Source organism: Naegleria gruberi, assembly GCF_000004985.1.
Source record: "Naegleria gruberi genomic scaffold NAEGRscaffold_14, whole genome shotgun sequence".
Taxonomy (NCBI): domain Eukaryota; phylum Heterolobosea; class Eutetramitea; order Acrasida; family Naegleriidae; genus Naegleria; species Naegleria gruberi.
This window is the reverse complement of record NW_003163313.1, coordinates 120,407-143,653: the sequence shown is the minus strand read 5'-3', so window position 1 is coordinate 143,653 and position 23,247 is coordinate 120,407. Positions and strand designations below refer to the sequence as shown.

The window sequence follows — 23,247 nt, the reverse complement described above, 5'->3', positions numbered from 1 at the left end:
TGAAAAGAAGAGATCCAACCAACTCGAGTCAAATCATTAAACGAATTGTTTGATCAGAGAATGTTTAATGTTCAAAAGGTGCGGAATGATTCAATCTTCCTCCTTGTTGTAATAATAGTAGCATTGTATATTAGTGAAATTAGTAGCAATGGTGTTAGTTGCTTTGCATCAACATTTGAAAGTGAAATGATATCACAAAATCTTCAACAGCAAGATGATGCACTCAATAATACAGTATCACCTTCGTCTTGCCCTTACATGATTTATGGAAAACACTGGAGAAAATACTTGTATGCTCCCGATAGTAAGAATCATTATTCAACATCTGTTTTAGATAGATTGACTAATATTTACATTCCACTCTATAATCAAAGTGAATGGACCATAAGGTTTAAGGAGCAACCAAATCCACTTTCATGTCCTGCATTATATCAACAAATACCTGATGGACCAATGTTGTCCCTTTTTGATCCAGATGAAGATGCTTCTTATCAACATGGAGAGAAAACATATGTGTGTGATCAGTTGGATTTCAAAGATAATTTAGGAGATGTGTGCGATCAATTATTATGTTTTTCTCAAGGGGAGAAGGAAAAACTATTTAATCAGGAAAAGAAATTTGGAATTAACCTAACTGAATTGATACCCACATCTTTGGATGACATTAAGCAGGATGAATTTTTTGGAAAGAGATTAACACTTTATTTTGTTTCGAGGTATATTGAAAGTATTGAATCAAGAAAATTGATTCCACAGGAAGATGATTTCATTTCTGACGAGTATAATGCACTTCTCAATCAAATGATTCCCTCTTTCAATCATAACTTTTCGTTTGGCTTTGAACTTGTTGATGTTTTTTCAGCTTGTAGAGCTTGTCGTGATTATAGAAAAGATCCTGTTATTGAGAATAGAGATATCTGTATGACTATTGATTATCCATTCTCCTGTGAATCATCAGAAGCTACTGAGGAAGATCTTGAAGGAGTTCCAATGAGTAGTATTGGCAAAATTGTCACATACAATATGGCTGGAGATTATTCTTTTTTCCTTACAGGATATAGTCTTTGCTTTTGTCCATCACGGGCCACGTTGCTTGAACAAGGATCTGATGTTAATGTAACTCAGTCAGATTCAATTATTAGAATTGCCACAAAATGTGATTACTACAATGATTTGTGGTATCCTGCCTACGAATCAGGCGTTCTAAGAAAAATCTATTTAGCATTCGAGCTATTGGTATTTTTAATAGCAGCATTATTGATTTGCATTCCTCTCACAGTTCAAGGTATTATGGAACTAATTTTGAAAATATCAAAGAGTAATATTGAAATCCCAAAACTTCACAAAGCATTTAGAAAGAGAGGACCAAAGCAAATCAACAAGGTTCTAAGGAAGGGAGTTTATTTCTACAAGAACAATGCTTCCTCTGCCATTGGAAAGAGTTGGATGAGAATATTATTTAATATTCGATTTATTTCTGCGATAACACTGGTTTGGGGAAGTATTAGTTTTTTAGTGGAGAATGCCTTATTCCTTGATACTGGGTTTTCAATTCATAGTATTCACTTAATTGTGAATGGATACGCTGGTTATTATTCGAGTTTATTGTTTGTATTGGCATTATGGATCGATACAATGATTCGAGTTGAAAAGAATAGTCACAACATTTCGCTAGCGATTGTCATTCCACTCTCAGTGATCATGGTCTTTATCCTAGTTAGTTCTCTTGTATTTGTCTCGTTTGAATTATCAATTCATTTATTCTATGGAATTATGATTTTCTATGCTTGTACAACATTCATGTTTGTAATGATCATGCTTTTACTGGTAATTTATGGAGCCAAGATATTTATCAGATTGAAGGTTCCCTTATTTCAATTTAAGGTAAGTGCTCCACTTTCAAAGGAGACTAACACACTTTAAGATTACAAAATTCTTGATACTCCTCCTCTCATTCGGAGTGCCAACCGTATTGTTCATGATATTTTACCTGGTCCAGAGACTTACTCTTTCACAGACAGGATTCTGGATATCCACAAGATTTTTCAGCTACTTCCTCCATGATGTACTCTCCATTTGTTTTACAGGATTGGGTTTTGCCGTCTCTTATGCACTATATCCTTCCAATAAGGTTGTTGTCGAGTCCTACAATTGTGTCATCTATCTATTATTGTGCATGATTTGTGTTGGGAAAAGAATCAAAAGATATTTAAAAGAAAGGGAGCTGGTAATTCTTCGTCAAGTATTTGTCAATAACTCATTCCAAGCCAATGTACAACCATATGAACATATTGACATTTCTGATATGATACAACAACAACCAATTACATCCTCAATAGAAAATGAACATCCATCCGAAGGATTTGCCTACGACGAAGTGAGCTACTCACGCTTAGAGTGAGATGAAAAAATTTGTAAACCATGGATGAATTAATGGTGAAGATTCTTCTCAAAGGGAAGAAAAACAAAACTCCGAAGTCCACCCAACACTTGAGAGCTTTAACTGAAACTACTCTTCAACAGTAAGAAGAAGAAGAAGCACTGAGAAAATCAAGGAGATTGAAAAAAATCAAAATATTGTCGCAACAATTATTACCATTACCACATCATAATAGACAACATACCATTGTTCGATATTTGATTTAAAAAAACAATTTCACGTCATCAATAACAACAACATCAATGGAAAATCAAGAGAATTTCAACAGCTCTTCGATAGGATATCAAAATGAAGAGGAAGCTGCCTTGCAACAGCAAATTCAAGTCTATAGAAAACAACATCATGACCAAGAATATTCGGAAAATGATGTGGAAGCTGGTGGAGAAGAACAGCAGGAGGAGGCTGCTCCAACAACATCGGAACCTGTTCAAAATTTAAGTTGTACATTTGGCAGTGTTGTTGTTTTTATATTTCTAGGAGCTATCTGGGGTAGTGCTTGTAAGTTGATTTGAATATATATATTCTAATTATCATGATAATGTGTCTGTCAAATAGTTTCATGTAAGTTGATGAAAATTATTTCGAATGCTAACAAAAGTAACAGTTATTAAATTATCTGTTGATCCAAAGTTTGGTTTCAGTGCATTTAGTGTAGTGTTTTTGCGTCTATTGATTGGTGGAATATTCATGTTAGTGCTGTTCATATTCAATTTTGTGAAGAGCAAGGAATTTAGAACACAAGTGAACAAGCATAGAGGAATTAAGACAATCTTGATGATGATGGTATTGGGATTTTTCAACAATGCTGTGCCATTCATTCTTGTTGCATTTGCTGAACAATCTATTAATTCAGGTATTGCATCAATTCTCGACAGTTCCATTCCATTATTTTCCATCTTTATTGCCCATTTTACATTGAAAGGGGAGAGAATTACCTTTCTTAAATTAGTGGGATTAATTGTTGGTTTTGGTGGAGTCATTTTGGTTTGTTTACAGCAAGTCATTATAGGTGAAACACCAGATGATGGACAAATAGTTGGCTATGTAACTGTTACTCTTGCAGCTGCTTCCTATGGTGTTGCTTCTGTGATTTCTAAAAAGTATTTTGATGGTGTTCCAAGTTTGTTTACTGCTTGTGGTCAAATTTTCTCAGCTTCACTCTTTGCCTTACTTGGTGTTTTGATTTATGATCTTGGTATTGATGAAAGACATTTGAGCTATTTCAAACATGCCAACTATCTTGCTTGGATTTCAGTTGCCTATTTGGGAATTGTTTCGACTGGTGTTGCCTATGTCTGTTTCTTCTATCTAATCAAGAAGATTGGAAGCACAAAACAATCTTTGGTGGGTTACCTTTTGCCGGTTCGTATTATTTCAATTATTTAGATTAATAGTTTATTTTGATTAATTTACTAAATTTTAATAGATATTCGGTGTTGCAGAAGGTGCCATATTCCTTGGAGAATGGGAAAACATCCCATTCTATATTCCAATAATTGAATTTGTTGGCATGTTTTTGATTTTTATTGGAATTGCGATAGTTTCCATTCCTTCTTGGAGAAAAATCAAAGAATCAGCTAAATTCGTTTCAAAGAGTTCAAAAAGAGATAAGGATATGAGTGATGCTATTTTGGACCAAACTGTGGAAGAATCAAGTTCTCTTTTGAATGGAGACAACAATCCAACAGAATATTATGACAGAACAAGGAGTATTCAATAAATAAGTATTGAATTCATAGATGGAATTTATAATTTAACAATAATTTAAGTAATTAAATTAATTAAAAAGTATTGATTTAAAAAATTAGGTTTGCTTGTTATTTAATAAGTTAAATATCTTCATTGGCTCCTGAAATGAATTCTGAAAGATAGTTAACAACATCACTTGCAGATGCTGTTGATTTACACTCGAATTTAAGGGTTTCTATGTCTTTTTTGGTTTCCTTCTTGTTTCGTTTCAGATGGGTTAATGCAAATCCATTCTTGCCTACTAGTGCAACATTGGTGAATTTGTCAACACGTATCTCTGCTATGGTCTTTTCATTATTGTCCTTAATATGTATCAACTTGCCATCATCAACAACATTTTGTCTGGCCATTAGGGTAACCTTTTTGTTTTTAAACTTCTTTACAAGCTCCAAATCAAATGATTGAAGGTCAAAGTATTCCTCTTGGTTATCATCATTTTCTCCATCAAATGTCGTATCATCAAAATCAGTTTCACTATGTATAATAACAGTTGGTGAATCTTCTTGTTGATTCCTTTCAAAATAATTGGTAATCATGGTTTCTCTTACACTACCCACTTTTAGAAGACTGAGTTCAACAGAGCTGTCACTATTTGTTTCACTGTCATCAGTATCTAACCAATCATCAGTTTCCTCCTTTCCAATAGAAGCAATTAAATTATCATCATAGTGAAATACTTGTCTATCCAAATTATAGGCAAATTGAATCTTGTTTACAAGGCAATATACAACTCGCAGAGATGAAAGAAATCTTTTTTCTCTCATTGATGTTACAGCATTAATATCTAGTGTTACCAAATCATTGAAACCATATTCATGTTTCAACGAACCAGTATTGAATTCCTCACCAGTAAGTGAAATATGTAACACTTGTTTTTGATTAAGTTCTAGCTTGATTATATATACAGATAAATTAATTTTGATAGAGACAATGTCTTTGAGATGGATCATCCATTGATAGTTTTGTGGTTTTCCACTAGTATCGTCAATGGAATCAAACCAAAGGAAATGGTTAGTGATATAGAGCATTCCTGTAGCTATTAGTGAATTTTCCTTATCCTTCAAGAAGGAAGAGAACATCTTATCTATCACTCTCTCATCAGCAAACACAATAAAATCACCAACTGGACCTCGAGAAGAAAATTTGGAAATGAATTGGTTATAGTAAATTTGAGAAAATATTGAAATGAATTCATCTTGGGCACAATTCTCTAAACGTTTGATATTGTGGAAAGCATCGAATATTAAATTTTCCTTTTTCTTTACCTTCTTTGAATACATTGATTCTGCTTCGACAGGTATTGGAGTAGAAACCTTTTCAGATTTCTCAATTACTGTAAGTTCATCATTTTCTGTCAGGGGTTCAGTATCCTTTTCGTTTTCCATTAGGGAGTCATCAGTATTGCTTGTTTCACTTTCTTCATCACTTTCGAAAGGTTTCTCCTCTTTGAGAGGTGTAGGTTCAATATTTTGAACACTTGGCACATCAGTCTTGCTCTCTTGTTTGGCCTCTGTGAGAAGAGAAGGAAGTGCGGCAGAAGATTTGGCCCTAGATCTCTCAGCAATGTTAGGCTCTTCATCTGGAATATCACTCGTAAACAGTGTTTCTCCTTCTACGACTGAAATTTTCAATCTTGTAAGTTGGAAGATTATAAAACTCCACAAATTTCTATCTGAAAATCTAAATTCAATCTTATTGCTTTGAGTGTTGGCCATAGCAGAGAATGAACCCTTTTCTTTTGCTTGATGCAATATATCAAATTCAAATGAAATGTGAAAACTCTCATCTTTTCCTTGTTGAGTAGCTTTGTAAGTTACACGTTTGGCGTCGTTTAAATCTGCCAAAATAGTGGTTTCCTTTCTGAGGATGGTACTCTTGAAACCAATCCAGTAAATATCCTGATCAGAATTTACAACAATATAATACGTTCCTTTGAGGAAAATTGGAAATCCTCCAATAAATGGTTGTGGTTTTTCATATTGACATGTACCTTTTAAAACATAATCAAATGTGGAAGAATTGGAACAGGACTTGATTTGCGTGAACATATTCTTGTATGATTTTTTCACTAAGGCGCTTTGAATATTAATTTCGGTTTGAGTTTCGAAAAATAGCTTGATAAATTCGTCCAGTGTTCTTTTAGTTTCCTTTTCATTGAGAGTGAATGTTGTTGTTAACTGCTCAAATGGAGTTGTGGAAAGTGCACTCGTTGACTTGATTTTCCTCTTCTTTTCTACAGCAGAGCTTAAATAATCCTTAAAGTTTGGTGCACTCTTTTTAAGTAGTGGCACTTTTTGCAAATGTAAAAATGGAGACATTAGTTTTGGTTTAACTAAATGTATAGAACGAGCTGCTGTTGTAATCTTCTTAATCCAATCGAACATTTGTTCTCTGTTTGATGCTGATAAAAACAATGTTCTATCGGCTGTCACAACCTTGAAAGTGTTAGGTTTAGAGCTTCCTTTTTCAGGGGCTTCACCAACCTGTGTAGATTTAGTAATTGGGAAGCTCTTGATGGCTTTGGTTTGTTCCTCATCCTTGTAGTATTCTATTCTTGTTGTGAATAATTTAAAATATCTCCTCTAATTTGATTTTAAATAATTTCTAGTCAACTAGATATCTTACCTTCCAATTGTGAATATTTCCTCCCTCTTTCACTAAATAACCTTTGTGAAGAAGTAAATCCTCGTTATATTCGTCTGCAGTTCCAGGCATTAACATGTTATCATCAGTTAATTTAAAGTTTTCTTTCGAAACCAAATTTTCTTGATCCATAATCAATCCGAATTGTCTTTTATCATTTTGTTCCGAAAATGAAGACCTTCTCTTTTCACCATTTTCCAATGATGATAAATCATTTAATTTCGAATCATCACTTCTCCTTCTCTCACCCGTAAATGTACTACTCTTATCAGGAGGAGCTTCCTTCTTCTTCCTAAAGGGTATTCCTAGAGAGAATGTTGATCGTGATGTTGTTGTTGCCGACTTTTTCTCTTTGAATTGGTCCGAGTCTCCAGCTTTTCGGCCAATCAGAGTTTTTCTCATTTTTTTTAAAATTAAAAAAATAAAACAATTTAAAAAATGTTTTGGCAATGGTGTTGTGGAGTTTCTTCTCCGTAGAAATAAAAGAAGACGAATGGTTTGTGGATCAGTAACTCAGAAAAAATAACTCCCTGGACAAAATTTACAAACCTCAGTTCCAAACACTAATGATTTTCTGGTATGATCTCTGTAAATTAGAGAATCCCAGCTGTTTTAATACTGACCAAGTGGATGATGGTTTGAGCAAGCTTATTAAAAGATAAAATCAATCCAAAAAGAAAGTATTCCATAATAGCAGGCGAACAGGTGCCAATTTTTAACTAAGGATGAAACTTTCTGTTCAGGTTGAGTAACCTTCACAGAATTCTGTAATCAGGAAGGATCTCAATGGTTTCGCCACTATTTCGTCTAGCTCATATTTTCCGATAGGAGAATAATCGTGAAATGGACAATTTGCATTGAAATCCATCTATTACAATCACTCAAATTTTTCAAATGTTCATCCTCTGCTGTAATCAAAACAAAAAACATAATCTTCATTGTATCAAGCTGATTACATTGAAAACAGGTGAAAAACTCTCAAAGTAATGATTTTCAATTACAATTTTACTGAGAATTGAGAACAGTATCAACTGTAAATTGAATTATCTACAGTAATCTACCTCAGAGCTCTTGACATGTTACAGCTACAGTAGACATGAAAATTTTTCAATATGGTTGGAAATGTTTCTTAATTTACCTATTGACAACTTGATTGAGTAGGTGAGAAGAATGTTACTATGTTACGAGGATTATCCATTTCCCTATCCTTCATTGTTATTCGAAATAGGAAGCGAATAACGAAGATTCATGATAAGAGGAGTTATAGCCCATCAGTTAGAGGACTAGTAAAGATTACAAGATCAACATTGATAACAATAATATCTACTATGGAAAGTCATAATTACATAGTACCTACTATTCAAGGTTTCTTATACAACGATAACGAAAGTTACAAATTCGAAACAAAGTTTTCACTTTTCAGTAGATATGTGCCGCACTTATTGACCTCTGTTACAACATTTCCAATTTCCAACTAATCCCAATCTACAGTTTTCAATTCTTACCATAACTGAGTTGAATCATGGCTAAATGTTGTGAATCGAAAATAACCAAGTAATCAAAATGATGTTATGAAAACTATCAAAATTATCCACTCATTGCAACAGATATGATTTTGATAATGAACCTAATTAGCATGTGTGTCCTAACCATGTATGATATTGTTATGGCGAAATATCCAAGACGGAAGTAGATTCCGTTTTCATTGACATGTTCTTTTAGATTTAATATGGTGTTTTTGGAAGTGATTCTCTTATATCTGCAATTTTATAAATTATCTTACCAAAAAATGTTGATGTCAGTTGGTATCAATTAATATATTGTGGTGATTTAATGAATCTGAATGTTGTTGTAATATTGTTAGAAACCATTGAAGAAAAATTAGTTTGACAACTTTAATCCATTCCATTGTCAATTGGTAAGTGTCTGAATACCTACACTTACAGAATCTTCATTATGGAGTTGCAACATTGCCGTCCTTAATAGAGATATCGTTTCGAATATATAGCTATGGATTGCAATGTCTCGATTGGAATGTGGCGAGATGATTTTCGTTCAATTACACCAATCAAAGAAAAACAACCAAAAGTTCATTTGTATTGATCCAAATCATTCAATGAAAATTGATATAATGGTTCGGGAAAGGCAGTCTTAAAGGTCCAAATCTATCCAACACGAACACCGCGTTTTTTGTAGTTGACTTGCTTTGACCAATTGAAGAAGGCAATCCAAGAAGATATTGAGAACATTCATGTGTGTGATCTTGCAACAAGTCAAGTACGTGTTGTGTATCTTTTGCATTGTTGAGTGATTCGTTGAGTGGGTGATTTGGCTATAAATGGGAGGATAAATAGGATACTTTATCATCCAAAAGATTATCTTGCTCGAAAAAAAAGAACACCCTCTAAACTCTCGTTTTCTAGATATCTTCGTTATCATTCGTTATCCTTGACAGACCAGTTTGACACTTGTCAATTTGATACTCTAGTAAACAATCTTATATCTCCAGAATCGAATCGCTCATAGCAACCGAGAGATTGCCAAACAACTACTCGACAATACCATTGTTCTTTTTTGCTATCAACAATACCAAATATTCACTCTCGTAAAATAACATCCAAAACGTAAGTTGTTGAAAATTCCACTACGATGAATAGCTTACCGCACGATCTTTGAACCTTCCAAACGAATAACTCTATGCTAATGTGTTATGTTGTGTGATCCATTGATTGTTCGATGTGCTCTTTCATGAAACTCTGATGTGGAACATCATTATCAAATTCACACATGTGAATGGCTCTGCTGAAACATGCGTGCACGTAAACTACTGTACTCCTCATCCAACCGAAATTCTTAATTGATCGAATGTAATTCTCTCACCGAACAAACATGACCTTACAAACCTTAATTATACTTCTTGATTTATTTGGGCTCGACTACGTTGAAACCTTAATCAATGGCCTCGAAATGTACTTCGCCCCTTTTTGCATTTGGACAACGTATTGCCCCTCTTTTTTCTATATAATCTGAACCCTCATTAATTAATAATACCTTCAAATTTGAGTAGAGATAGATTCAACACTCTCTAGAACGAAGAGCATTGCCAAATCTTGAAACTTGTTAAACACCTGCACACACACAACTTACCAACTTATCCTGTATTACACACAGCCAGCAGCACTTCACTTGTGTTATTAATCTTGCTTGTTAGAAAAAAAACAATTAATACCATTTACCAACAACTCACGTGTAGTATAATATATTATTGCCTTAGAGTAACTCCCCGCCAAGTCAGTTCATCCTTGATTTTCAATCATCATCATCAAGAACCACGAATACAACAACAATAAGAAGATTACATTGTTGTTTTATCCATCTCCCTAATTACAAAAAGTAACTCACTTCACGATCCATCACCCAGAACTGGAAACATACTTTCCATACTGATATCATATCAAAGAGAAGACACTTAATCCAAAAAAACAGCTCAGCCACTCATCAAGAATGATAACTACTACATCTAGTCAGCCATCAAACAGTCGATTGATTGCTGCCATCTCTCCTTTGGCCTCTAACATCCCAACTCCAAATATGCAATCAAATCCAGAGATAACACAAATCCCATTATCTATATTATCCAAACACTCATTGATGATTAATAGTGCTTTTGGTCAACATGTATCAACATACAATCTTGAAAAAATGTCTGAAAGCAAACAATCATCAACTCCTCTCCTTGAACCAAAACTTGCTTCAAGTGACATCCATTCTAGTACGAACTGTTATGAATTGTTCAGATTTTCTCTGAATAGTACTAAACATGCCACTAACCAAGCATGTAAAGTCAGATCATCCACTAGTAATAGCACAACTCTTACAACATGCTACTCCACCTCTGCCTATCAAAATCAACAACCACATTCCATTCCTAATGATCTGATACATCTTGCAACAATGACACCTGAAACATTCAAATCTAGTCAATCCAAATTGCCTATCATCAGAGTTCAAGAAGTACACTCTCCTATTAGAACAAGTCATTACTATGCTCCAAAGTTCGATCATTCACCTCATTTGAGTTCATTCCACCCAGTTGATTCCATATCTTCTCCTTCTCTCATTTCTCGTTCAAAGATTATTGGTGTTGTCTCTACTTCTAGGTCAAGCTCTGTTACTGATATTCATAGAAAGAGTCCAAGCTTTGCATCTGAATCCTCATCATGCAAATCACCAACTAGAGATGACACTCCAAAAGCCTCCTTGTCAAAAATCCAAAAACCAAAACATGCTACTCAAAAGAAGAGATCAAGTTCTTCCTCCTCAACTGATGAAGAAGAAGGGAAGAAATTCAATACTGGTACTTGGACAAGATCTGAACATGAGCAATTCCTCAAAGGTCTTGAAGAAGTTGGTAAGAACTGGAAACTCATTTCTGAAAACTATGTCCAAACAAGAAAGAGAACTCAAATCGCCAGCCACGCTCAAAAATGGTTCTTGAAATTGGCAGAGATGAAGAAGGGAGGATCTGATTCATCCAACCATTCTTCAGAAGAATTATATTTATAAGTATTCATCAACACCATCCTCAATATCATCACCCACAACATCATATACAACAACATTTGATTAGAAAACCCTAATCAAATTGTTAATCCCACACCTCAAATCATTCTACCCCCAAACCAATGTGCATAAAAACAAACAAGAACAATGTAAATAAAATATCAAAGATTTTACATACAACACAGATATTTATCCAAATATTGCCCAAATCTGCACTAATAAGGCACCAAATCAATTATCTCCAAATCCCTGTGCACAGCTACAAACACAGTTTGAGGGAAAAAATTCAGCGCCAAAGTAGAACGTTCAATGGTCCAGCAACCCACCCGTGTGATCCTGTTCACGAAACCAGTAAAGCAGTTCAGCATGATGGCGCCTAAATGATACTGTTACTTTAACTCACTTGGAAGGATTGCGCGAGAAGTGACTACGATAAACCATTTTTGTAAATTACAACACTCAAAACGGTATGAATCCGTAGAGCATTTCATTAGATTATATAAGGTATTTTAAATGTGCATTAAGATTTTGGAGCTTTCAAAGAGATATCCACAAGATTTTCTTCTTGTGATGTTTTTTGGGTGATACTTGTGGAAAACCGTAAGCAACATTGAAAAAGGGGAAATCCCACATTAATACAGTACCTTACTTGAACATTGTATGAAATGTTGTTCCTTGTCCTCTACTGATTCAATAAATATTAAGGATTTTATCAAGTGGAAGTGTTTTAGCTGGGAAATAGTAATTCAGTAGAAGTGGAATGTTGCTTTCAATTTGCTTCCATATTTTCACTTTAGGTTCATATTTCACAAACAAAAATACAACAACATTCGAATAGACTGAAAATGATGCTAAATTGTCAATTTGACGACGAAATTATTCAAACCTATGAAGAGATGAGAATGGGAAAGGGAGATCACAAAGAATTAAAATTCCTAGTGTTAAAAGTGGAGGAAAATTCTGTTCTGATCGATCACGACTTGACCAAACTTTCAACATTGGAAGAATTGACAAACCAACTCCCCGAAAAGAATACAAGATTTATTATTTATCATTTGGACTTTGAAATGCCAAGCCAAAATACAAATTCACAAGTCAAGGAAGGATCCAGAACTAAAATGATGTTTATCACTTGGTGTCCAAACGAAACTAATGTAAAGGAAAAGTTTCAAGTTGCTGCCATTGTGAAAACTGTCAAACACAAGTTGACAGGTCTTTCTACAACCATTCATTGCAGCAATAGAAATGAAATTGATGAAAAATCAATGATTGAAAAGTGTCTCACTTTTATGAAGTAATCCAATGAGATTAAATCTCTAATAAATGAAATTAATTCATTTATTCTCATTAATCCTCATTACAAGAATGGATGCAATCAATCATTGGAATCTCTTTAAATTGATTGGATTTTGTAAAATATTAATATTTATGATAATATATTAAAAAAAAAATGCAAGACAATTCACTGGTTGAAACTCTTCGTGGACAACTCATTACTCTCCGATCACAAATTGAAAATGATCAAGTCCATCATGTTTATTCCAATGATGAATTTCCATTTTCAAAACAAGAAGAAAAGAAAACATCATTAGGAATTTTTCAACGCTTTTTAAAATCAAATTTTAATTCTCCAAATGATTATATCATGTTTTTATCATCATCGGCTGGATTTGCTTTGGATTTTCAAGGTTTTTCCAATGCTAAAAAAGTAGCCTCGGAAACACAAGTCGAGTTGAAGAGAAAAGTTGTGGAATTGTTGGAAAAGAAGGAAGATCCAAAGCCTGTCCTGAATGAATCTTTGGATAAGGTCTATGATAGTTATAAAAAGTGTTTGGCTTTGGGAGTTCAACGACATTTATGTGATACGATCAGTAATTCAATGACCTCATCCTCATCGGATAAGAGTGAACCAGTGAAGTCCACTCCTCAGACTGCTGTTAATGGGGCTACTATTGAAAAAAGTAATGTTTCAGAAATTGTCAATCAAGTAGCAACAGAAACTGATAACAATACAGAGGAAGAATCTAGAAAAATTATGGAAATTTATGAGAAGGAAGTGGAAATTAAATCAAATGTAATTATATCAACAGCAATGGTTTCGATCATGATTCGTGGTGTGTATGATATTGCAAGTCTTCACAAAAAGGTTTCAGATTGTGTCAAGGTCTATACAGAAACACATGCCAATTACAAATCCATACTTGACAATACCAAAATGGATTTACTGTTTATCATTGATGATGTACTCGATTTTATGGATAAGAAAACATGGGAGCACTATAAGAGATTCATTAGAAATATTGAGAGTGTGGAAAGATGTCTCGAAAAGGAGATATTGTCCATGAAGAATGAAATCTCCAAATGCCAATCTCACCAAAGAACAGCTATTTTTTCAGGCATTGAAGGCAGTGTTTCTCTAATTTCAAATATTTACACTGGAATTAAATTCTGGGAATCAATGACCAGTTGGACTCGTGCCCTCACTCTTGGCTCAGTCCTTGTGAGTTCTGGAAAGTTATATCAGAGTGTGCAATCCTATAATGTTTTACAGGATTTAATAGGTTCATATGAAGAATCATCTGAAAGTTTCAAAAACTACAAGCAATCATGCATTCAACTGAGGGACATTGTAGATAAGCTTAATTGATTGGGTAAACAATGGAAGGTATCTAGCATGTTCAATACATAATCCTTATTATTACATACATTGGATATTTGGAATCACCCCTTCGCATCATATAAACAAGATCCTTATTGGCACTGAGAGAATGAACTATTCGCAAAGTTGGCGGCCTTTTACTATGTGAACAATCATTGAGATCTAATTTGAAAGCAGAACATATTAGTGTTGAACTTGAACATTTTAATCCTTCTTTTTATCAGGGATTGGAGCGACACTCCACAACATGGTTACCTTAGCAGTCAATTCTCCACTTTCATCTCTCAACTCTGCAATTGCATTAATACAAGGCTTACCATTAACTTGTTGCATTTCACTCACATCTGTAAGAATAGTTTCACAAGTGGCTGTAATTTTACCTCTCGATTTTTTAGGATATTCAGCCTTAATTTCAACAGGAATGGCTCTCAATTTTTTGGCTCCAGTTTGATTGGTGACTTGAATTCCACAAACTAAATCTCCCAAATTGACCAAAGCAGCAGCATGAATAGAGTTGAATGGATTCTTCATTGAATACTTTTCACGAATACTAATCACTGTCTTTTCATCACTCATTACTTCAATAGTTGGACTAATTGATGCAGTGTAAGGAGCAGAAAGAGAAATAATCTTGGACAAGTACCAATCAGCAATAGCACTCTTTCCAATCAATGGTAAACTATGAATGGTTTCATAAATCTTCATCGGACGAGCAGTTCTAACCTTTACAATTGGCAAGACATAGACAAGACCAAGAAGTGCAATCACAACAAGTAGAATTACAAACAAGTAGAACAACATTTCGATAACAAACTGCTGCTGCAGGTGATGAATAAGTAGTAACAATGTAATCAAAAATATGCAATTTTTTGATTTTAATTTTCCTATCATCAATGCTATTCTTCCTTGAAATGAAGAATTTTACCTCCGATCGGAATGAAAAGAATAAATTTAAAAAATGATGATGAAACGTGCTGTTGTGTTGTCTAAGCCTAATGTTAATTGCATTAATACAATGTTGAATCGATCATCAACTTGTGCATCATCACTAACTAAAAGATCATCACTAATTAATTGTGTCAATTTGATGAAAAAGCAAAAGGATCAATGTAATTTTCATACCATAAATTCACAGCAGAGAATCAAGTTTGAACAAGCCCTATCCGAAGTATCCAATATTAACTTTGCAAATGTTCAAGCCTTTCTAGAACAACAACATGATAATTCCCTGATGGAAATATTAAAGAAGATGGATTTTAGAAAATTGGCAACAAGTGGAGATTCTGCTATAGTACCAAGATCTACCTTTCACGAATACAATGGAAATGGAAACTTGATGAGGTTGTCGAGGAAACCTGATGAGAGTGTGAGATCTTCTGCAGTGATGGCATTGTTTGTGGAGAGGTGGAGTGAAAAGGAAGGAAGAAGGATTCCCTATCTTGTGTTATTGCAAAAGACACCTGCCAAGAAGAATACTAATTATCAACATGCTGGTATGTTAATTTTGTGTGAATTTGTGATGAATTAATTGTATACGTATGTATTAACAGGTCAAGTTTCATTTCCTGGTGGAGTTTTTGATGAAAAGTTGGATAAAAACTTGTTGGAAACAGCAATGAGAGAAACTTTTGAGGAAATTGGATTGAAAAATGTTGAACTGCTCAATGATACACTTCCTAGTACAACGACAGGTGCTAGGAATTTCAATGTTCAACCATTTATTGGAAGAATAGTGGATTGTGAATCTGAAATTCCATATCATTTGCAATCTGATGAAATTGCACATGTTTTTGAAATTAGATTATTGGATTTGATTGCCAATCCAAATGTCTCTCTATACGAACCACTTGGTAAAACTATTATGGCTCCAACATCAACACACTATGGACCTCTGTATCATTTGAAAAATATTCACTCCATTACTCACAACCAGACAATACCTTATGTTCCATTGTGGGGATATACAGCAACTGTTGTAACACAAATATTGGATGGATTGAATTTTGAACTGGCCAACAAGTAATTTATTCCTTCAGAAGAACTGTTATATGAATAATAATAATTTGAGAATGGTAGTATTGATTAGAATGAAGTTTGAATTGTGACACAAGAGGAAAATATTTGGATTTATTGATAAAGACCTTATTTATTTGGAGGAACTTTGTGGTATCTTCTCTGTTCAGAGGTTTTCACACAATATTCCAAAAAGGTCAATATCTTTTCTCGACTATTCAGCTGCTCATCCAACCCCACATATTCCAAGAATTCTTCAAAGTCCTGTGCATTATTATTCTTGAAAATGGCAACCTGTACCAACTCTTCCAAATCTTGTCCATCTTGAGTTTCAGGTGATAATCCAAAATTCAAATCATATAATCTGGCAACTTCATCCAAAGATCTTCCTGCGTGCTCCTTCTCAATTACTGTCTTTAAGAAAAAGACGTGGAACATTAGCAATTTGCAAGAAACCATATTTGCCTTCCAAGTCTTTTCAATTCGTTTAGGTTGCTCGATTGAAAGATTTGCCAATTCTGGAAACATTTTAACAGCCCACAACACATTTCTAGTGCAAGTTTCTTCCACAATGGCATACTTGACTGAATCCCAATTTAAATTTGCAGGTCCCAGCACTGACAGCAAGATTAAGAACTCACCCAAGTTTGGACAATTATATTTGTTTCTCAAATGTTCGCGATTAACGAAATTCTTGACCTTTCTTTCAATGGCATTGGTTGTAAATGGGAAGATTTCCAAGATATATAGCAGCCATCTGTGGAAATACAAATAACCTTGCAAATACTTGATTGAGGCATGTACTTCACCCTTCATGAGGTCAACTATCATTGAGTTCATAATCTTGCAAATCAGATCAATGTAGACTTCTGGAGAATTGAAGAGATCAGAGTAAGTCTTTGACTTTTCCTTGGTGATGGAAGGATGAGCATTGTAAATGGCTTTCACACTTGATTTGAATAATTCAAAGTCAGCATGTTTCTTATTGATAAAAATTGGAATCCAGAATTTGGTTTCAATTCCCCAAGCACTCTTTACAGCATTATCATTGTAAAAGGCATTTCTAGAGACTAGGTCCATTGGAGAACTGATATTATCAACGTAACCGTTTGGTTTAACTTCAACATTCAATCCAATTCCCAAAGTATCTTCCTTAAATGTGACTTTTGAATGGAAACATATTAATTCCCGTTCCTGAATGATTGCTTTGCTCGATGCAATACCTTTCAAATAGTGACATGTCTGTTCCACACCACTCTTCAAATCTGAAAAGTCTAAATAACTGAATATTTCTCTGATAATTTCTGGTGGTAATTTCATAATATCCAATCGATGGTTGAATTTCAAGTCTTTATATGAAACTATTTCAGTAGGTTTCACATTCAATAAGCTAGCTCTGTGTCTTAAACTTTCCATTACTTGATTTTGAGTCAATACTACTTCACCAAATGTGTTAGTAATCTTTTCCATTGGTTTTCCATTAATCATAACGATTGAAGTATTCGTTTTGCTCGATTTTTCTCCTTTGAACTGATTATCGTTTGATTTGAGTGAGGAAAGAACTTCCAATGTGCTGCTAGCTCCTTTCCACTCTGATTGAATAACATCCAATGTAGCAGTGGAAGAACCATTGATATTGATTTTCTTACTTTTGGATGATTTTGTTCTCAGTATTTGAGTGTTTCCAATCTCATTAGATGATTTCAATGCTGTTGGAATTTGAGAGTTTATAGAGCCCCAATGCGGAGCCCAAGGCCAAAACTTGGCATTCTTTGGATCATGTCCCATTTCAATGAGTTCTTTATATTCTGCATTCTTGATAACCGAAAATTTCGAATATAAATACTTATCCAACAAGAATGATTCTAATTGAAGTAAAATGGATAAGACAGAGTATGTGGAAGACCAAGCAGACCAGGAATCCCATGTACCGTTATACTTGTAAGGAACTGATAGCATGTCTAAACAAATATATGAACCAAATACATGAGGATGGGCAATAACGGAAAGACATTTCACATTTGGTGGAACAATTGGATAATTATCATTGAAAGTTAAGGTCAATGAAATTGCAGTACATGTACTAACACTCTCAGGAACCAGCAATGTTGCAAACCAATTGTACATGTCATATCCTTCTACTTGTCCATTATTCATAATTGGATATGGTTGGGCATAGATATATTCTAATGGATAATCGAGAACCTCCTTCCAATCTCTCATTAAACGTTTAACAGCAGATGAAGGAGATTTCGACATTTTTTTTTGATTATTTCTCTGAATTTCTTCTATATCGCGCTTTAATTGGTTTGGAAATTGTGTGAAGTTTCAATTTGAAAAAGGTGAAGTGACTGAAAATATTGTAAAGCGCTTTGAAAGGTAAAATTGATAGTGAAATATTCAAAAAGGTTAAAATTTAAAAAGGATTTTAAAGAGTGTGAAGGTAGCTTCGATCTACCACCTTAGATTCTAAACAGTGCCTACGTTCTCCCAATTAAACTATTCACACCCGATCAATCTGAATCTTAAAGTTTAACAATTTAGTTCAATAATCACAACCTGTGCACAATTTTGGTTTTGTTTTAATTACAAATTTACTCCTTAAAAAAATTAAGGGAAGAAAATGTACTATTCACTTGTTCTTCAGAGAAAACTACGAGTTTGACAATTTTAAGAGCCTTATTTACATCTATTTTAGCAATGATCACTTGTTGCGAATCTTCCATATTCTTATTATTTCATGGACACAGGTTCGATAATACTATGAGAATTTCTTTCAAATTATGGTGACGTAATTCAATACGTCACGCTATTGTCTTCTTTATTTAGAATGAGTTCAATAGAACAGTTTACAACAATCCAATAAAAAAAAATGAGTGATAACAAAAGATCAACTATTCACACTCACGGAGGATCTTCATCAAATGTTGCTTCTTCCTATCTAAAAATTCTAAATTACAATGTCAATTTCGTCTATGCCACCAAATCCAAATTAGAATCAAATGCATTATTTGTATTTCATGCACTCTTCCGATCGGAGGCTGATGTAATTTGTCTACAGGAGACACATGCTGGATATGAAAGTGCTTTTAAACAAATTAAATGGAAGGACGTTAGAAATTTGGATCAAAATTTAAATGGAAATTTAGATGAAAAATTCAAGGAGGAACAATCATTGATTTCACTCTATCCACATTATGTTTTTTATAATCATGGTGCAGCTGGAGGGATGGCCTTTCTGAGCAAGTATGAATTTTTGGAAAATTCTCAAATAACTCTTGCGACAAATGCCAAGGATCAATATGGAAAGAAAGTTGTGGATGGGAGTTGGTTTCCAATGCATTTGATAACAGTAAAGGTACCTGAGAAGACAACAGGAAATGTGAAACAAGTACTGTTGGTAAATGTACATTTGAGACCTCCTTTGAATGATGATGGATCTGCAAGTTTGTGGACAGCTCGAATGACAAATGTCTATCGCTTGAATGAAATCAAATATCTATACAATTATTTAGAGGGAATTGGAATTATTTCATTCGGAAATACCACTTGTCCAATAGTTATCCTTGGAGATTACAACGAGCATGACAATGATCCATCGTGTGAATTTTTGAAATTATCAAATCTATTTCAAGATGCCCTTAACGAATTTGTTCCACAAAATAGAGAAACTCACAGATGGCCTCTCAAATTCGTATGGGGATTATACACTTATTGGTGGCACAAGAGATTGGATCATTGTGTCTATTCGAAACAATTTTTCAAATGTTTGGATTGTAAAGTCATTGATGGCTATGAGATGAATGCAAGCGATCACCAACCTGTTCTCACAACTCTAGAATTTCAAACAGAATCTCACTCCAATTTGTAAACAATTTAATGATCTAATGATGATATGACCAAAAGCAATAACAATTATTTCTAATTAGAAAACTTATTTTTAGCAATTTTACAAAAAAAATGGTGAAAGATTCATTCTCAGATTTGCTGATAAATTTTTTGCCTTCCAATGACCATCAGGTCGTATTTAACAATTCAGCATCCGAAACTCTGAGTTTTATTTTACTTGCAAACCATTTTTCGGCAGTCTGCAAGGAACGGGTTTCTAAAAACAACAAGATTTATGAACATGTACAACAATTTAAGAAGAGAAAGAACATTCCAGCTTGTGAATATATTCAAGATCATCCATTTCCTGACAATGATTGCAAATTAGCCTTTTTAAAAACTCTTAAAATTGAAGGACAATTATTAGAATATGCATCAGAGGATTTGCAAAATGATGAAACTGTTGCTTTGGTAGCACTTCGAGAACATTATTCGGCAATTAAATTTGTTGGTAAGAAATTGAAAAGCCAAAGAGAATTTATCTTGAAAGTGTTAAAATTGAAATCAAACTTATATTATGATGAGGAAATTTTATTTGAACATCTCCCAGAATTTCATAATGATGATGAATTAATGAAATTAGCTATCAAACAACAACCAAAATGTTTAAAATTTGCTTCATCCCAATTGAAAAATTCTAGAGATATTGTGTTGGAAGCAGTGAAACAAGATGGTTTGGTTATCGAGTATGTTCCAGAACATTTAAAAGATAGAGAAATAGTGATGGAAGCTATCAAGAATTCTAAATATTCGTGTGTTCTCCAGCATGCTCCAACATTTTCCAATGACAAAGAGGTTATTTTACTAGCTGCTAAAAATTCAGGGTTTTCATTTTCGTATGCGTCTGAAAAATTAAGATCAGACAGAGAGTTTGTTTTACAAATTGTAAAAATGAAAGGAGACAGTTTGAAGGATGTTTCAAAAGAACTGAAGAAAGACAAAGAGATTGTTATGGAGGCTGTAAAATCTAATGGAATGGCTTTGTATTATGTGGATCATGGTTACTTCTGTAGTGATAGAAGTTTTGTGAAGGAACTTGTATTGCTTGGTTCTTCTGTTAATTCTAGCGCATTCTCCAGTAGAATCGCTCGAGAATTAATTCATGACCGTGAATTCGTTCTAGAATGCATTTCAGGAGCAGGTAATTCATTAAGCTTTCTTGATTATGGTGGTTCGTCTCTAGTTAATCATAGTGATTTTGTTGATGAACTAATTGATATTCAATGTCAGTATAGTTCAGCAATGTGGACTTCTAAAGATTATTTCAATTCTCTTAATGAGGAAAGACAGTTGAGAATTATTAGAATAGATCCTGTATGCTTAGAACATTGCAAGGGCGAACTAAAAAACAGTAGACAACTAGTATTGGACTATATATTACAAGATCGTAAAATTTTAGAATCGTTGAACGACGAGTTAAGAAATGACCGAGAAATAATCAGGTTGGCGATAAAAGAACATTACGGAGCTCTAAAGTTTGCATCAGCGGAATTGCAAAATGATAAGTCATTGTTACAGGAAGCACTTTTATATGATACTGGTAATTATAATTATGCATCAGAAGAATTAAAAACAGATAAGGAGATACTAGAGTTTTTAATAGGTAGAGACGGATGCTACTTTGAGTATGCTCCTGAATCTTGGAAAAATTCGAGAGACTTTGTTGTAAAAGCAATTAGAAATTCAATGTCAAATATATCTGACTTTTTGGGATATAGTCTGAAGGAAGATAGAGATTTAATATTAGAATACGTAAGAAGAATTGGAAGTATTGAAGAAATACCACAAGAATACAAACAAGACAGAGACATAGTATTAGAGGCTGTCCAATTAGATGGAAATAACTTGAAATACGCCAGTCATTCTCTCCAACAAGACAGAGAATTGTTAATCGTTGCAGTACGAAACGGATTGAGCTTAAGAAATATCAATGAATCAGAATTAGATAGAGAAATAGTTTATGAAGCTTGCAGATATGATACTCATCCTCTGAAATATGTTCCAGAAGAATACAGAGATGAGGAGGAAATAGTGCAAGCAATTGCATTCTCAGAGAATGCTTCATCTTTCGAGTACGTGTCTGAAAGATTAAGGAACAATATTGATTTTATTAGGAAGTTAACTAGGATTAATGGTTATTTGATTCAATATATTCCAAAATATTTGCGAAATGATAGAGAAATTGCTCTAAATGCAATTCGTCATGGATGTAACTACCTATCAGAAGATTTGCAAAATGACAAGGAATTAATTTTAACAGGATTAAAATATTCAGCAAGCTGTTATCGCTATGCCTCTGGAGAAATGAAAAGTGATGGAGAAGTGTTGGAAGCGTTAAGAAAATGGTTACCGCCACATCTCAACATCCCATTTCCTCTCAATAAGGAAATGGCTGCCATAGCATTAAGTATTAAGTCTCTTAATGAATTTGATTATACTTTTAGAGATGATAGACAATTTGCCCTTTTAGCTGTTAATGCTAGGATGATGAATCTTATGTATGTTTCGAATAGACTTAGACTAGATAGGACCTTTATTTTAGAAATTGAACCTAAGCAATTTGATATACTTTTTATACCAATTACATTAAGGGAAGACAGAGAAATTGCTTTAAAATCACTGGAACTTAATGGTCGATCAATTATGTACTTGTCTAACGAGTTGAAACATGAATTCAAAAATGATAGAGAAATTATGTTAAAAGCTATCAAATCTGATGCTATTGCATTCCTGTTTGCCAGTGAAGAGTTACAGCATGAGGAAGAGTTTATTTTAGAATGTGCTGGAGTTAACGGAAAGGTTTTACAGTATGTGCCTCATAAGTTTGCATATAACAGAAATGTCGTCCTGAAATGTGTTCAAAACCATGAAGAAGCACTTCAGTATGCATCCAACAAATTCCTTGGGGATAAGGAGTGTGTAATGTATGCTTCTGGTCAGGGGAAATCGTTTAATTCTTTCTGTTATGCATCATTTGATATGAGAAACGATCCTGAAATAGTATTGAAAGCTGTACAAAGTGATGTTACTTCACTTAAACTTGCATCCTATGAAATTATTTCCGATGAAGATTTTATTGAAAAGGCAATGGATATCAATATTGAAGCACTTTGTTACGCTCACTATTCATTAAGATACAATACTGAATTCCTAAAACGAATGAATAAGAATAATAGAATTGTTGAAAGTGGTTCCAAGATATTCCGAAGGGCAATTGATTTTAACAGTTTATTAGAAGTTTGACCAAGGAATATTGATGGCTAAAATCAACTCATGAGACTTAATAATTATG

At 33.8% G+C, this 23,247-nt stretch overlaps 11 protein-coding genes and 1 pseudogene across 12 annotated transcripts; 8 read left to right on the top strand and 4 right to left on the bottom strand.

Moving 5' to 3' along the window:
• Nucleotides 1-60: 60 nt before the first annotated feature.
• On the top strand, nucleotides 61-2,401 carry NAEGRDRAFT_65434 (uncharacterized protein; the record flags this gene model as incomplete). The annotated part of the gene is made up of 2 exons (XM_002679287.1): nucleotides 61-1,884; nucleotides 2,000-2,401. 2 exons carry the CDS (start codon nucleotides 61-63, stop codon nucleotides 2,399-2,401), a joined length of 2,226 nt encoding a protein of 741 aa, XP_002679333.1.
• Nucleotides 2,402-2,682: 281 nt separating this feature from the next.
• Nucleotides 2,683-4,160, top strand: NAEGRDRAFT_65433 (uncharacterized protein; the record flags this gene model as incomplete). Its single annotated transcript, XM_002679286.1, has 4 exons — nucleotides 2,683-2,938; nucleotides 2,996-3,001; nucleotides 3,045-3,784; nucleotides 3,867-4,160. 4 exons carry the CDS (start codon nucleotides 2,683-2,685, stop codon nucleotides 4,158-4,160), a joined length of 1,296 nt encoding a protein of 431 aa, XP_002679332.1.
• A 79-nt stretch (nucleotides 4,161-4,239) lies between these two features.
• Nucleotides 4,240-7,234, bottom strand: NAEGRDRAFT_79067 (plekstrin homology domain-containing protein; the record flags this gene model as incomplete). Its single annotated transcript, XM_002679152.1, has 2 exons — nucleotides 4,240-6,771; nucleotides 6,815-7,234. The coding sequence occupies 2 exons, from the start codon at nucleotides 7,232-7,234 to the stop codon at nucleotides 4,270-4,272; spliced, it is 2,922 nt and encodes a 973-aa protein (XP_002679198.1). The 3' UTR covers nucleotides 4,240-4,269.
• A 1,985-nt stretch (nucleotides 7,235-9,219) lies between these two features.
• NAEGRDRAFT_57515 (uncharacterized protein) lies at nucleotides 9,220-11,573 on the top strand. Its single transcript, XM_002679285.1, has 2 exons — nucleotides 9,220-9,456; nucleotides 9,900-11,573. Exon 2 carries the CDS (start codon nucleotides 10,337-10,339, stop codon nucleotides 11,396-11,398), a length of 1,062 nt encoding a protein of 353 aa, XP_002679331.1. The 5' UTR covers nucleotides 9,220-9,456; nucleotides 9,900-10,336; the 3' UTR covers nucleotides 11,399-11,573.
• Nucleotides 11,574-12,243: 670 nt separating this feature from the next.
• Nucleotides 12,244-12,693, top strand: NAEGRDRAFT_65430 (cofilin; the record flags this gene model as incomplete). Its single annotated transcript, XM_002679284.1, has 1 exon — nucleotides 12,244-12,693. The coding sequence occupies one exon, from the start codon at nucleotides 12,244-12,246 to the stop codon at nucleotides 12,691-12,693; it is 450 nt and encodes a 149-aa protein (XP_002679330.1).
• A 146-nt stretch (nucleotides 12,694-12,839) lies between these two features.
• NAEGRDRAFT_79065 (uncharacterized protein) lies at nucleotides 12,840-14,154 on the top strand. Its single transcript, XM_002679283.1, has one exon. It carries the CDS (start codon nucleotides 12,846-12,848, stop codon nucleotides 14,040-14,042), a length of 1,197 nt encoding a protein of 398 aa, XP_002679329.1. The 5' UTR covers nucleotides 12,840-12,845; the 3' UTR covers nucleotides 14,043-14,154.
• A 104-nt stretch (nucleotides 14,155-14,258) lies between these two features.
• On the bottom strand, nucleotides 14,259-14,855 carry NAEGRDRAFT_65428 (uncharacterized protein; the record flags this gene model as incomplete). The annotated part of the gene is made up of 1 exon (XM_002679151.1): nucleotides 14,259-14,855. The coding sequence occupies one exon, from the start codon at nucleotides 14,853-14,855 to the stop codon at nucleotides 14,259-14,261; it is 597 nt and encodes a 198-aa protein (XP_002679197.1).
• A 448-nt stretch (nucleotides 14,856-15,303) lies between these two features.
• Nucleotides 15,304-16,077, top strand: NAEGRDRAFT_65427 (uncharacterized protein; the record flags this gene model as incomplete). The annotated part of the gene is made up of 2 exons (XM_002679282.1): nucleotides 15,304-15,547; nucleotides 15,605-16,077. 2 exons carry the CDS (start codon nucleotides 15,304-15,306, stop codon nucleotides 16,075-16,077), a joined length of 717 nt encoding a protein of 238 aa, XP_002679328.1.
• A 119-nt stretch (nucleotides 16,078-16,196) lies between these two features.
• NAEGRDRAFT_65426 (uncharacterized protein) lies at nucleotides 16,197-18,326 on the bottom strand (the record flags this gene model as incomplete). Its single annotated transcript, XM_002679150.1, has 1 exon — nucleotides 16,197-18,326. One exon carries the CDS (start codon nucleotides 18,324-18,326, stop codon nucleotides 16,197-16,199), a length of 2,130 nt encoding a protein of 709 aa, XP_002679196.1.
• A 175-nt stretch (nucleotides 18,327-18,501) lies between these two features.
• Nucleotides 18,502-18,576, bottom strand: NAEGRDRAFT_t202 (annotated as a pseudogene). The gene has a single exon. The product of its transcript is annotated as a tRNA-OTHER (tRNA).
• Nucleotides 18,577-18,939: 363 nt separating this feature from the next.
• NAEGRDRAFT_65425 (uncharacterized protein) lies at nucleotides 18,940-19,938 on the top strand (the record flags this gene model as incomplete). The annotated part of the gene is made up of 1 exon (XM_002679281.1): nucleotides 18,940-19,938. One exon carries the CDS (start codon nucleotides 18,940-18,942, stop codon nucleotides 19,936-19,938), a length of 999 nt encoding a protein of 332 aa, XP_002679327.1.
• A 590-nt stretch (nucleotides 19,939-20,528) lies between these two features.
• On the top strand, nucleotides 20,529-23,198 carry NAEGRDRAFT_65424 (uncharacterized protein; the record flags this gene model as incomplete). The annotated part of the gene is made up of 1 exon (XM_002679280.1): nucleotides 20,529-23,198. One exon carries the CDS (start codon nucleotides 20,529-20,531, stop codon nucleotides 23,196-23,198), a length of 2,670 nt encoding a protein of 889 aa, XP_002679326.1.
• Between the last annotated feature and the right edge of the window lie 49 nt (nucleotides 23,199-23,247).

What these genes read in the sequence shown, in the direction of transcription:
- NAEGRDRAFT_57515 (XM_002679285.1), top strand. Translation starts at nt 10,337, where the DNA reads ATGATAACTACTACATCTAGTCAGCCATCAAACAGTCGATTGATTGCT.
- NAEGRDRAFT_79065 (XM_002679283.1), top strand. Translation starts at nt 12,846, where the DNA reads ATGCAAGACAATTCACTGGTTGAAACTCTTCGTGGACAACTCATTACT.